The sequence below is a fragment of the Nannospalax galili genome, unplaced genomic scaffold, assembly GCF_000622305.1.
Source record: "Nannospalax galili isolate Female #2095 unplaced genomic scaffold, S.galili_v1.0 scaffold85, whole genome shotgun sequence".
Classification (NCBI taxonomy): Eukaryota; Metazoa; Chordata; class Mammalia; order Rodentia; family Spalacidae; genus Nannospalax; species Nannospalax galili.
In genome coordinates, this window is record NW_008358866.1 from 9,993,627 (window position 1) to 10,009,123 (window position 15,497).

Below are 15,497 nucleotides of genomic sequence, written 5' to 3' on the forward strand. Positions count from 1 at the left end.
CACCCACCCAGGGCTCAGGGACCATTGTGGAAGAGGCGGTGGAAAGAATGTATGAGCCAGGGTAGGAGGTGCATGCCATAAGGAAATGGAGTCTTACAAGCTCCTGGAACCTTGCTCACATGAACTTATAGCAATAGTGATAGCATGCACAAGACTCATGCAAACTCAGACAAAAACCAGCATAGAACTGGGGAAATGAGCAAGAGGCCACAACTTTGGTGAGGAATTATTGGAAGTTGATCCCTGCAGGGTGAGAGAGTTGATCGTCTTTAAGGGAGTGACACCATATAGGCTGACCAGGCTGCAGTGGATGAACTCAGACTAAGGAACATCTGGGGACACAAACTTGACTCAATAGGCCAATGAAATTGTCCTTTGATCTTCCCATATGGCATGCTTGTGTCCATATACACTGCTCTCTCTCTTTTTCTTTCTCTCACACATGCACACACACAATAATAATAATAATAATAAAATAAAGTTTAAGAAACCCCAAACAAAAAACTATGTGACATTAATATAAATAAATCCTATTATATAATTATTAATAATCTTGTAAAGTAAGCAATTTTCATAAATATTGTTTCTAACATTGAATTATTTAAGGTATAATTTTGCAGTTATGTTTTAATTTTGTTGCATTGTGGCTAGAAATCTTTGGTGTGGTCTCAATTGTTTGAAACATTTTTGTTCATAAATATGGGTGTGCTGTGAATAATATGTGATACTTTCTGTATGTCTAGCACAGTGTTTGATATATTTTAATTACTTGAGATTGATAGATTTGTTTTTAGGAATGACACTGATAATAATTTTTTGACCTAGCAAATTGAAGATAGGCATGCTAACAGCTTTAGTTATAGTTGCTAAATCATTGGCTTCTTCCTTTGTTCATAAATATGGGTGTGCTGTGAATAATATGTGATACTTTCTGTATGTCTAGCACAGTGTTTGATATATTTTAATTACTTGAGATTGATAGATTTGTTTTTAGGAATGACACTGATAATAATTTTTTGACCTAGCAAATTGAAGATAGGCATGCTAACAGCTTTAGTTATAGTTGCTAAATCATTGGCTTCTTCCAGTGTTCTTTGGGATTTGCTTGATGCATTTTGAAGCATTATTTTAAATCTGTGGTGGTTATAAGCCATTAATTATTGTTTTGACTACGAAATAATTTTTCATCTGATTTCATGTGATATGGTCTGAATGTGTCTTCCAAACTTACTTTTGAGGCTGAATCCTTGATGTGACAATATTATGAAATGGAAAGTGATTAAGTCATGAAAGTTCTTATCTCAACAGGGTTATTGTCCCTATGAAAAGAGGCGTGAGGAAATTCTGCTGCTCTTTTCCACCCAGTGAAGACATAGAGAAGGAGCCATCTATGAGAACAGGCCTTTATAACACAGTGAATTTGCAGAATGTCTTGATCCTCAGTTTCTGGAATTGTGAGAAATACATTTTGTTTATATACAACCCAATCCATAATATATTGTTGTAGCAACCTGAGTGCACTAAGACCCTGTCCTTTTTTATTTTTTTAACTGACGTTATATTTAGTCAGATATTACATTAAAGCAGGACCTCTACCTCTGTCTCTATCATAACCTTTCTCATTCTTGTTTAATCTTTATTTACTTTTTGTGTCTTCTAGTGTCTCCCGCTGCTGTAAGACTTTCAAATTTTAAATATTTCTCTTAATTAGTGATCCTGACTACCCTATAATAATGATTGTTATAATTCCACATCTGAAGATTCATATTCACTTCTTAATCATTAAAATATCTATCTTTCCTTTTCAAGATAAAAATCTTGAACTTCTGCCATGTCGTGTCATGTTGATTTCTCCAGTCTTGTTAATAGAAATGAGAGTTTTAGTTTGGTGCATTCATTTGGGAATATTTGAGGTATTCCTTTTTGGGGTCTTTCTCCTTTTATGAAAAATTTTGGTGTACGATATAATGGGTTTCACCGTGACATTTTCCTATGTGTACAACTTTCTAATTTTCTCATTTCAACCTCCTATTAGTTTCTTGTCTCTCCCCTCCCTCTTGCTGGTCCATTTCCTCCAGTTAATCCTCCTTTATTTTCATGAATTTACATCCAGATTCCATGGAGGAAAAACAACACGGGGTATTTGTGTTACTCTTCCTCTACTGCCCTTTTTTTGTTCTCCCCTTCCCCATCTTTTAGTCAGTCGTGGGGGATTTTTAACTGTATTTTAGTAAATCTGTTCAACTAGCATTTTCCTCTCTTGTGTCCTTTTGGAACTCTTGCCCAGTTATTGGAATTACATCTGTCTTTTAGATTTTATATTCTAATTTCCTTTTAGCCTTTCCTCTTGTAGGATTTAAAATATGATTTTCTTTCATCAATTTATTTTAGAGCTGTGTCCATATTATTAATCAAACAGATCTATTTCAGCTTTTGTGTCCTATGTGACTTCCACTACTGCATTTTTATAAGCCGTAGTCCTACTGGATTCTTTTACATGATCTCTTGTTTTTGATGTACTCTGAATAGCTCCATTCAAGTCCTCCGATGCATATTCTGCAACTTTTGGGGTCCTTTATATTGTTTCCCAGTCACTTTGGCAGATGGTATACTTCATTGTCTGCTAGCTTTCTACTGAAGCCATCTAGTAGTTATCCTGAAAGTTCCTTTTGGAGAGTAATTGATCTCTAATGGCTGTTGGGGAATGACTAAAAGCCAGGCTTTGACTCTGTGAGATTTGATAAACTTAAGAAGAATAAAGGGAATGAGTCAGAGGGCGAACACCTAGTTACCATAGAAGAATCCTTGGCCTTTCTTGTTGCTATTCCACTAGGAAAACTTCAATCTGAATACTTCTGAAACTTCTAAGTAAAAACGTTAGGATGTGGGAAACTTCCACAGGTTATAATCCACCAGTTCCATGGGTTTGGGGTTGCCAAGGAGCATCACAGATATTTAAGGTGGTTGCTCAGCGCATGTTTGTTTGTGTGAACTCCTTAGGTCTTTGGAGCTTTTGTGCTGCCCTGTCCATGAGCACACTGGAATCAGCAATCAGACTTGGGGTGCAGGAAATGTCCCAAGTACTGGAGAGAATGAGGTACAAGACATGCTGAAGTTCTTTCTTTTATTCTGTTTTTTACTGCCTGCAATCTCTGTCTGTGATCTCTAGCCTTTCCTCCCCTCCACAAGCGCACAGTGGCTCACAAAACTTTTTATCTTTTCTCATTTGTGTTTCCTTTTTCCTGTTAGTCACTCTTTTGTATTAGCTAACTATTGAAATGCATTGTGTCTCTTCAGCTTCTAGAGTGTCTCTAGGGTTGATGCCTAGAGAGGGAACTAGTAACTGACCAGTTTGTCAAATTAACTGGCTCTTCTAGACCAGTAGTCTTTTTTTTTTTTCTTTTTTGTAGTCTTGTATTTTTTTTTTTCGACCTGTCTTCATCACCTCTCACAGTGTTGTGAATGGTATTTGCCATTCTCTCTATTCAGTTCCCAATTTTTGAAACCAGTAAGTGGAAATATTGCTTCAAACAGCACAAAGTACAGCCTGGCCTACTTCTAAGTTTTCAGCAGGCTTCATGTGTCCATTGACAGATCCTGGAAAGCTTCCCAAAGCATGTTTTTTTTCCCCAAATATCTGCACAGAAGCCACATGCAAAATATAGAAGTTGCAGCTGAGCACTGTGTGAAAGTTCTATGGCTATAGAAATCACCAGAACAGAAGCAAACTTTTTGAAATGTGTGTATGCATGCGTGTGTGTATGTGTGTGTGTGTGTGTGTGTGTGTGTCTGTGTGTGTCTGTGTGTGTGGTGGATGTTTCTGTGTATATGTGTGTGAGTGGGTGCACGTGCCCATGCATGCACATGTAAAGGTCAGAGGAGGAGGCAGGGGTTCCTGCTCTATCATGCTCCACCTTATTCCTCTGAGGCAGGGTCTCTCATTGAACTTGGATCGCACTGGGTTTTGGCTAGACTGGCTGACCAGCAAGTCCCACCTGTCCTGTCTCTTACCCCAAATCGGTCAGTATTGGGGTTATAGGCAATTCATGGTCATGCATGACATTTTATATTGGTGCTAGGGAGCCAAGCACAGATCCTTGTATTCATACAGCAAACATCCTTACTCACTAAGGCATCTTCCTAGAAGCAATTTTTAAATTATTTTTATGTGTACAAGTGTATTTCCTGCATGTCTGTGAGTGCACTCGTGTCATACAGTGCCATGGAGGTCAAAAGAGGGCGTCAGATTCCTCTGGAACTGGAGCTAAGGACGATTCTTAGCCACCATATGGGTGCTGGGAATCAAACCTGGGCCCTCTGCAAGAGCAGTCAGTGCTCTTAACTGCTGAGCCAATTCCAGAAGCAAACTTTTAAGCCATAAATGATTTGGATTTCATCCAAAGACTTCTTATACTTGAATGCATCTATGGACTATAAATTAAGATAATTTTGGACCAAAACCATATATGTTGCAAACAATCCATCTGTTCCTTCAACCAGTAGGAGATGATGTTCTGGTGTCCTTTAAGTTAAAAACAAAGCGGGAGAATAATTATACTTTGAGGAGCAAGATTATGTAGTGGGGCCAGCAAAGATAATAATTTGAAAAGCACGTGTTGAGGAATTTCATCAAATCTTAACCCAGTCATGGCTGTCGTTTGAATGTGAAATGTCCTCATAAGCTCCTGTATTTGAACACTTGGTTTCCAGCCAGTAACATTGTTTTGGAACATTGTGAAGACTCAGACTTGCTGGAGGAAGTGGGTAACTGTGAGGGGGTCCTTGGAGTTTTATAATGTGCCCTATTTCCTGCCCATTCTCTGCTTCCAGATTGTAGACACAATGTGACCCTCATGGTCCTACAGTGGTAACTTTCTTGTCAAGATGGACTGTATTCCTTCTTTTTTTAAAAAAATTACAATATTATTTATTCTTTGAGAATTTCTTAGATGTATTTTGATCTTAATCACCCCCTACTTCCCTCTCTAATTCCTCCCCAAATCCCATCAACACATCCTCCACCCAACTTTGTGTCTTTTTTAAACCATTGAGTCCAAAGACTGTTTCCCTTGTTTAAAAATTTAAAAAATTTTATGTATATAAGTGTTTTGATTGTATGTATGTAAAGGCACCCATGTGTGCAATGCCCGTGGCAGTCAGAAAGTGTTGGATCCCCTGGAGCTGGAGTTACCAATGGTTGTTAGCTGCCATGTGGGTGCTGGAACTGAACCCAGGTCCTCTGCAAGAGCAACCAGTGCTCTTAACCACTGATCCATCTCTCCAATCCCAACTATGTCCCTTCTTAAACCATCCCAAAACTGATGTTCCTCCCTAAGATTGCTTCTTATCAGGTATTTAGTCACAGTTATAAGAAAAGTAACTAATGTGCCCTTCACTGTGATGTGCAGATGGTTTACTCATCTTCCTTTCCGAATACCCCTTTTGCTATGCAGGTATTGTTTTGGAGTAAAGCTGGGTCTATGCTTAGGAGCATGGTTCAAGTGTGAGAGGCCTGTGTGTTAACTTTGGTTAGCCTGTCTGGTAGAGTTGAATTGAGACGTATTTCTTAATATATTCCAGATTTTTTTTTAAATTAAAAACATCTCAACTGCCTTTATTGGATTTCTATTCAACACTTCACTAACATAGCCTGAGATTTTGTGGCAAATTTTCCTAATTAAAAGATAATAGATCTCTTCAGCAATGGAGACACTACAGTAACATTAGGTGGCATTGCTGGTCAATAGGGGAAGAGGGATGGCTCAGTTTGAGTCTCAGTGGAAGGATTTCTGGGAAAGTTAGACAGTAGAATGCATTGAATTTCTGTAAGTGGAAAATGGGCATTGATCAGGACCATAAGAGACTGGCTGGCCAATACTTAAGATAAAGTAAAAGTCTGAACTCTTCAAAGATACTTGCTAGTCTGAGCGGAGGAAGATATAACATGAGAAAGATTTTCAGACACAACTTTCTTATAATTTCAAGGATTATGCGTTTTTTTTGTTGTTGTTGTTCAATAGTTCATGCTATTTGGAGCTATTAAGATGTTAATTCCTTGTCCAGAACAAAAATAAAATGAAAGTTCTTAATTTGCAAATGTGGCTTCCTACCTTCTTTTGCCTCGTGTGCATGTATTATCATTCTTTTTCTTAATGTTTCCAGTTGATTACCATGCCCCTATGCTCCACACTTATCATTCTATAAAATCAGTTTTATATAACCCTGAGGTAGGAGTAAGGCACCTGGCTTTCCCTTTCAAAATAACAAATGGAGTTTTCAAGTGTACCTGATTACTTCTTTAATTATTATATTTGATCTCCACTTTAAATATATATATTTTATTATTATTATTATTTTTTTTTTCTATGTATCAGTGTATTGCCTGCATGTATGTGAGTGCACCCGTGTCGTGCAATGCCGGGAAGTCAGAAGAGGGCTTCAGATTCCCCTGGAACTGGAGTTAAGGACAGTTCGTAGCTGCCATGTGGGTGCTGGGAATCGAACCCGGGTCCTCTGCAAGAGCAGTCAGTGCTCTTAACTGCTGAGCCATCTCTCCAGCCCCATATATATTTATTTTTATTTCATATGGTTGCATATATGCCTGCATATATTTATAGGCATCACGTGCACGGTGGTGCCCACAGAGTCCAGAAGAGAGATCTGGATAATCCTGAAACTGGAATTATACGTGATTGTGAGCCATCTGATGTGAGTTCTGGGAATCCAGGTCCTCTGGGAGAGCAGAAATGCTCTTAAAGTCATATCTCCAGCCTTGATGTCCACTTTTTATGCATCATCTCATTTTTAAGCTGGAAGTGTTAAGTCCTATGAGAAGCAGTGAGTAAGCTGCATTATAGCCAATCAAGGACCATTGTTTTACACATCATTGTTTACGAAATGAATCCCAGATAAAACATTGTGCAGATATTGTTCTGAGCTGGTTTCAGATGACAGGAACTCTTTGAGTGCACCTGGGAAAAGAGCTCACATTCATTTATCACCTTCGGCAACATGTGCCATTTTGTTTTCCAACCCCAAAGATACTGGTGGTTGAGTTTTTCACTTAGGTTTTGATTTTCACCTATGTCACAGACATGAATTCACCAGTGCTAATAGATGACTTGTGGCAGGATGCAGATGTGAAACATCTGTAGTCCCCATAAACAACGGAAGATGGAAAGAATGCGACAGGCAGACTCATGATGACAAGCACTTTTTGCAGACTCATGATGACAAGCATTTTTATCATGTCTTTTCCAATGTCTTTCCTGCCTTCAGGAATCATGATACCCATTTGTCCTCAAAGACCTATTTTGGATAATTTTATAGTAGAAACTCAAAGGAGGTGGGTAGCTACCTGCATACAAGTGTCTGTCTTGAAGAATTAGATTTTATGGCGTGGGAAATTATCTTTGTTCTTCAAGATCCCAAGGACACAACTATCTGTTATTTCTGTTGTCTGCAGCATTCAGGGAAAGATGTGCCCCCCCCCAACATCCTTTCTGGACAGGTTCCCCAGATCTCATGAGGCAATGATTTAGGGTATTACCACATCATGTGAAGCATGAACAAATTGCTCTTGTCCCCTTCATTAGCTCATCACAGTTAATCCTCAGGTTTTCCATTTAATGGTTTCCAGATCTGAGAAGTGTTTCTAACAGTTAAAAATCTTTCTAACAACAACAACAAAAAACCTTTCTAACATAAAAATGGCTTTTTATGCATTCTAATGATATCTATCTTTTATTCGGTCTTCATCTTTCTCTCAAAGTATATTAAAAGCTTGTAGTTATAACAATTCTAATGATGTGAGGTTATGATGGATAGATCTAGCATGGCCTTAGAATACTGAGAAATAACATACACTCAAAATTATTTTTTACTTCCCTGTACTGATTTCTTTGCTGAACTCCCAAATACATGCAATAACAGACTGACAGTTGTAAGTACATTCATATTTTCAAGGGTATGAGGGCTGTGCCTTTAAGTTACATTGAAAGTGGCTATACTAAAAATGATAAGGATCTTGTTAGATGTGCAAATCATTCCTAACCTACACCATTGGATCTTTCACCTTCCCACAATCAAGGACAAACAAGATGGGATGTTGGTGGCTCTTGGCTGAAATGAAAAACGCATGGAATGAGCAGAGACAAGATGAATGAATGAAAGATGAAAATATATTTCTTTAGAAAAAATATGCAAATATACATCTTTGTCTTTCAATATGCTCTGTATTAATTTATACATATACATAGGGGAAGCGGTTCACACAGTTTGGGTACTACATGCAATACTATGATAAGGTATTTTGATTTCATCAGCCCCTACTCACTACCACAATAACATCTAAAATATTACAGCAATATATTATCACATTTGTACTAGAGCTGCCTGAAATACACTGTTTTTGATGTTTGTAAACAAAAAATAGGAACATCACCACATAACACTGTGATTGAAAAAATACCTTCATTTCAGTTCTTTCCTTATACTTCATAAAGGAGCTTCAACTACTTTAGTATCCAAAATATGCCATCACTGGGGGAACACAATTTTCTCTGGGTGCACTAAATATGTAACCAGAACAAATCAATGTATTCTTGTCTTTCCACAACGAAATCACTTCTGAAAGGCAGTGGCATAGATGACATAGATGAGACTTGAGATCTGAAGGGGTTCAATGCTGCTCCTCACTTAGCATACAAATTAAATAATGGTAACTGATTGCTGTTGAAGATTCAGAAATCAGTAATGATACTGGTTCATTCATGGATCTTTGAAGATCTTATACTGGGGACATAAAGAGAGATGTGGAAATATAATACTGGGTTTTAATGAGAAGCTCTGTTTTATTTTAATGTGAATTCATATATGTTTAAAGTTGAAGTTGTTAAATTTTTATTCCTCTCGATTTTTGCTAATAGCAGCAAGCAAGAGGTCAGCTACAAACCAATTTGTAATCAGCCACACTGAATCTTCCTGGAAAACACCGAGATCTTGTTAAGCTTTGAAGCTGGGTGGAAGGCAGTTAATGGACTTGTACAGGAGTCTTTTAATTACCAGTCGTAAACAAATTTATCTTTTACTGCTAGATAGCACCCAAGGGCAAGAGGTAATCTGCTTTATAAACCTTGGAGTGATTTGCTTTATAAATCCTGGAGTTTAGGAAAGTGGAAAACTCTCTTTAAAGAGTGTTCTCTTCCACGAAGAATTACATTTTTGGCAGTTTTGTGAAAAATTTGGTAATGGATTCTTAGTGACCTCCCAATTTATAAATGTCAGCGACCAAAGCGCATTCAACATTAAGACCAATTCCTTATAGCATTTGAGGACTGCCCAGGTTATCCAAAAGTAAGCTAAGCATGGAACAGTTCCAGCAAACCAACTTTAAATTTCGTTTTCATTCAAAGTATATCTTCCTGTCAAATGCAGGGCTCTTGTCCTACGTTCTTAGTCATCTTTATGTTTAAAAGCCACATCATCTTGCAGAGGTCAAGTGATTTGTGCCGTTTACATTGTGTGGATGGTAAAACGTGTAGCATCGGAATTGATTGAAATAAAAAAATTAAAAATCAGATTCATAGCCAAATACAGAAATAGTCAATTCAAAATCTAGTGTTAAAATTAAAAATATTGACAGTGATTTTAATTTTTCAAAGGTATAAATGGCTCAAGATTAACAAGGAGCACCCTGTATCTGAACTAGGTCAATTTAAGTGGTATTTTTCTTGGATACCTTGCTTGTACTACTGACATTGGCATTTCAGTCTGGATGAATGATGGAGTTCACAAGTTGCAGTGAGAGACTCTGTTCGTAGACTGTCTCCCAAAGCAATAGTACCAAGAATAACTTTCTTCATATTCACTATGGACAAATTCACTTAATAATTCTTCACAAATGATATGCTCAGCTCCTGGGAGGATGGGGATCACTTTAAATGCATGGTCTATCTTCCCCCAGGAAATGAAGGCTCAGTGGATCACAATGCTGGGGTTGGTTCACATTCAAGCGGACGACTCTTGCTCGATGACGTTCATGGGGATCATTTCAGCACCCTCGTCGCCTTGATTGTTGGCTGGAGCATTCCTTGGTTCCTGGTGGCAGATGTAGATGGGGAGACCGCCTGGCTCGGCAAAGGCGGCAGCGCGGGGAGCCGCGACCACGCGGTTGGTCGGGCGCCTTCCCCAGCGCTGGTTCCACTGGATCTTAAACAGCGCCCACTGGCGCTTCAGGGCGGTTTGCACCTGGAAGAACAAAGGGAGCCTTGTTTCCTTATGACTGTCAGCAACTACCAGAGAGCAAAACTTAGACGCATGACTCTTGGTGCTTATCAGAGGTTAAAAAAGGTTAAATTGCAGATCTGATCTAAAGGACCGAGTCTGTGCTGTGGCCATGAAATGACCACCCTGGAATAACAATGTGCCAATCAGAGAAGTGAATTACTTGTCGCAGCAACAACTGGCAAGGTTATTTGCTATTTTTGAGCAGAGCTTTCTTCTTTAGCTCTTACATACAGTGGATGATCATTGATTTGGCTTCATAATATTACATACATGTCACATTAGGGGGAATGTTTTAGGAAAATGTTACTTGTTGCCATTCATGCTAAGATATGATTGCATCAAAATTTGAACACATGGACAGTTCATAAACCGTAGCATAGTTTTAGATTTTCATGATAATAAACCCACACTACGGATTTATTCTTACCCAACAAAGGTCAAAATGAGGTGTTGCAGATAAAACTCTAAGACCCCCAAAACCTTTTAAGAATGAGACTTGACTTCGTTCTCCTTTTGTAGAAAAACTTCCTGATAAGTAAACAAATTTACCAAACAAATTTTATGAATATGATAAACTATTGAATGGAAGAGACAGAAAGGGTGCTAAAGGCAGGAAGCTGTGAGCTAATAACCATAGCTGCAAACATTACCATGGCAAGGAAATTGACTTTTCTAGGTCTGACTTTTATAGAACAGAATTCAGTTTACTAAAAAAGTTTGTTCATCCTGTGGCCCACAGACTTCTTGAATTTTGGTATAGGTGAATAATACTAAAAACTAAAAGATTATTGCACCAACATCTATTCTACATTTCTGAGAATTTTTATTGCTCAGTATCTATGACCAGCTCACACACAAAATATTTGTTGCCATTTATTAATACATCCTTAATTCAGTCTCCCACTCAGCTTAAATGCAGTTAACACCATGCAAGAGAATCTGGGATAAAATAGAGCATGATCTAAATCATTTAACCAGTTGATCACAGGAGGCTATTTTACTGACATTTATATGGAAGTAAAAGAAAATAGAAATAAGAGAAAAATCTATTGATGTTATGAAACTACAGGAGTAATTAAAGCTAAATGTTTCTATAGAAAATACAATGTTTTTCTGTATATAGTAGTTATAATAGCTCCTGCTATTACTAGTATTTGTTAGATACTTTTAAAGTTTATTTTTTCTTTTCAGGAGAAGGCAAAGTTAAACGATTCGCTGAAAAGCCAGGCAAGAGAGTTCACTGCCACACAGCAGACCAACTGGAAGGTTCAGGCTGGCCAAGGAATAGTCAAAATAATTTGGCAATCCAATAATTTGAAGTGCTAGACTTTTCAAAAGAACCATGCTAAGGGTTTGGGTATGCAACTTTAGATACAATTATATTTAAAAACAGAGAGACAAAAACTTTAAGTGCTAAGGTACACTAAGCAGCTGAAATTTGCCTTGACATAAGTCATACAAGCACAGAGTTTCACTACCACTTACTGACTGATTGCCAAAGGCCATATTATAATCACTTGATTTGAATTAATTAATTTAATTCTCACAACAGTCTTCTTAGAAGGGCACCAATGTTGTGTTCATTTTACAAATGGGAGACTGAGATTATATCACATGTGCACAGTAAGGGAGCTGGAATGTGGCAGAACCAAAGTCTTAAGTGAAGCTTGGCTTTATTTGGGTTGTATTTCTGGCCCTTCACTGCCAAGTTTATAATCTAGAAGCCATTAGATGTCCTTCTGAGGAATTGGGAAGGATGCCAGTGCAGTATCTTTAGAGATTCACTATCTGCAGACAAAGAAAACTGATTATTTCCATGGATTCAGCATCCGTTAAATACCAAAGTTGTTCTGGCTAAAGCTTACTCAAGAGTTTTCGAGGTATCTGTGGCGGGCAGTTAGTTATAAATGTAGAGCGAGTTTGAATAAGTGCCCAGCTGAAAGAAAGTCATTGTTTTTGCCTTACCTGTCCTTTAGATAAGAATATCTACATATACTGAAATACCCAACCCAACATGAAATCAAAAGGTTTGAAGTTGATTTTAATATTTAATGTTATTATTACAGTAAGTTCTCAGCCTTTTCTAATTTTATTCCAAAATCATAATGTATCCTCTTCTGTAGTGATGGCAATCTGCTTCCACTTATGAAGTATACATATGAAAACAGGCCATGAGCAGCATGAAAAGGCACTGCAATGATTGTGCTTTAATAAGGGCAATTATCTCCTGCAGTACTACAGCTTGGGCTTGATGCTGCTTTGATGATAAGAGTTGAATCTGTGATGTTTGGGAAAAAACCCCAAAACTAGAGACTTTTATTGCCCTGGAAAGCAGCAGAAATGTTTTGGGAGGTCAATGGATTAGTATAGTATACGAAGTTTTGAATTATAGAAATTTATTGCTAATTTCAAAATAGCAATAAACACAGATAACTGTATTTCCTCCTGATTTTTATCAAATTCTTTATTTTCAAATTTGAAAAAATGAAACTTTGATCTGTAGGCTTGAAGACATAATTGCTGTACCTGACTTTATTATAATGTTAACTTATGGAAGGTTGGTCTATTTGGGCCTTGGTTCTCACATCTCAAAAACAAAAAGTTATATTGGAATCATCTTGGTTGGATTTGAATATTTTTGGCTTTTTTCTTTTTCTGTTAAATTCATTATAAGCACTTATAGTTATATGCTGCTGCATGGAAGGTGGTATCTAATATTCCCCCTAATTTTCCCATTCATTAAGTCAAAGTCATTCATTGTTTGAAGAACAGGTTAGAGTCTACCTAGAACAGTGTGAGACAAAATGTGGTTTCCAGACCCGCAGCCCAAGATATATCACCCAAGAATTTGTTAGAAATGCAAATTCTCAATCCACATCCCAGATTACAAAACAGGAAATTCTACCCTTGGCAGCAAAGTCTGTATTAGCAATCCCTCCAGGTGATTTTGACGGTTCTAGAATACTGACCTAGAACAAAGATATTATTGCTTAGCTTTGAGATTCCCCCATTTGACTTTCGTGGGTCTCTCGAAATATATTCATCCTCTGTAGCTGTGTTTATATATGTTTAGATCAATCTCTCCCTATTCATACTCTGCCTAATTTTAGAAAATTTGAGGGGAAAAAAGTCTTGACAATAAGGCTTTACTGGGTGAGAGAATTTCTAAATTAAAACTTTGCATATACAGGGACAAGCTTACTGATTTGATAACAGAATTTTACTAAAAGGCATCATGTAGAGAAGTAAAATTTAACATGGGGTGAACCATTTACAGACTAGGAAGAAGAGGTTAAGTGCAAGGCCCCCTCGCAGTCTCCATAGGCATGGAGGCACAAGTGACTTTGCATTTTCTCATTATGGGGAAGTCTGGGAAAACAAGGAGAAGAAGGAAACTGAAGGCTACTTTGTTTTCTTAGGAAGACCCCAAGATAGCACCTCAGGATAACAAGATAAGTTATAGAACATAAAGGTTTCATTTTCTCCCACTCCACTTTAACTTTTAACTAATTTACTTTTAAATTAAGCTGAAAATTTTAAATTCTGATCATCCTTCTTTGATCCATAAATGATTTTATCCACAAGTCACAGACAGTAGTAAGAAACATGAAAAGGGGAGAAAATCTACTGTGTTGTCAGTATTTTCAATTCTAATTTACTCACTGAAAAGAAATTGTGCATTTTCATAGCTGCATTGATCTTTCAAAGGTCTCTCAGATATCTCATAATTTGCTGATGTGTTTTGATAGTCAAGGCCCACACACTTGGAAGAGTTATTGTAGGAAATGGTTGATATTCAAGTATGTTTGTGGATACCTCCTGATTCCTATCACTTTTTAATTTTCCAAACTTCTCTGCTCCTAGTCTACTCATGGAGCCTATAAGGCTCCATTTCCATGAAGGCAACACTGATAACATCTGATAATGAATCACAATTAAAATTTCAGTTTTATCATTACATTGCTGTTATGTTAGTTCCATAGAGCTCTGCTAAAACTCAATACTCAGCCAAGCAACCTTCTGTGAGTGCCCTATCTGAGTTCAGTGATACAAAGGGAGATGTATACAGCAGAATGCCCAGCTGAGCCCAGATGCCTGACATCCATAGGGCTGTGATATTACACTTGGCATAACACACAATTTCTATATTATTAGAAATGTCGCACTTGCACCTTCCTCCAGTTACATGATCGTAATGAAAGTTGAAACGGGTTCTTTACTTAAAAAAAAAGCAAACGTAACATACTCAAATGAACTCAAGTCATTTTCAATTGTTGTAAGTACCCCTGGGTTTACTTTCTATGTCTGAGACTTCCAATGACAGCATCATAAGTAAGACACAATAAATATTGTGATATTTTTACAAATGCTTGGAATCCTCTTACGCATTTCAAGGCTTGTTCCTATTGAATTTGATTTTTATATTAACCTTATTTTGATATTGTTCTAGATGAAAAATTTTATTTTTCATTCCCCCTAAAACAACTCAAAAGACAGAATGTTCACACTGGTGTAGTATCTATGTGGATGATTTAAACCCTATTCATTTATTAGTTTTTACTGCCAAAGATAAAGGAGGTGTGGGCTTACTCTATTGGCTAGCAACCGAAGAATGTCTTGTTTCTATCCTAGATCCCTAGTCAAGCCCCTAGCAATCATGAGTTTTTCTTCTTTTTGTTGAATGAAGGAATGAGATGTTGGATGAAAGAATAAGATATATCAATGAAAAATTTCCAAGTGAGGTTTGTAGACAGGTATCAGGTCACATAGTAGAAAAAATATTTTAGGTACTCACTGGTTATTATTTAGAGAAATAATATAAAATATATTATGTATTCATTGTTAATGATATATTAACAATTTGTGATTTGTCTTGTGTAGAGTTATTATTATAGGACTTAATTTAAAATGATCAAAGTACCTTTACCTTTAAATTTTGTGGTTTTTAAGAAGATATATTCTATTTTCTCAAAGCTCTAGGGCAGGATCACATATATAGATAATTTAATTGAAATTTAGCTAATTTAATTGGGAGTCAGGAAGGAAGTCAGAGAGTCTGGACTCCAGACCTGGCTGTCACAACTACATTTGTGACAATGGGCCAGTTACTCAATCTTTCTGGAGCTTAGATTTCTCACCTAAAAATTAAAGGGAGCTTCCAAATTATATTCCTTGAAGTCCTGGAGACTCAAGTCTAGAGGAACTTCTAG

At 37.2% G+C, this 15,497-nt stretch overlaps 1 protein-coding gene across 1 annotated transcript in view; it reads right to left on the reverse strand.

Moving 5' to 3' along the window:
* Positions 1 to 8,225: 8,225 nt before the first annotated feature.
* Calcr (calcitonin receptor) overlaps positions 8,226 to 15,497 on the reverse strand; it is a 116,473-nt gene continuing 109,201 nt past the window's right edge. Inside the window, exon 15 of the mRNA XM_029558341.1 lies at positions 8,226 to 10,248. Within this exon, the coding sequence (XP_029414201.1) occupies positions 10,009 to 10,248 (240 nt within the window). The 3' untranslated portion in view covers positions 8,226 to 10,008. The remainder of the gene's footprint in view (positions 10,249 to 15,497) is intronic.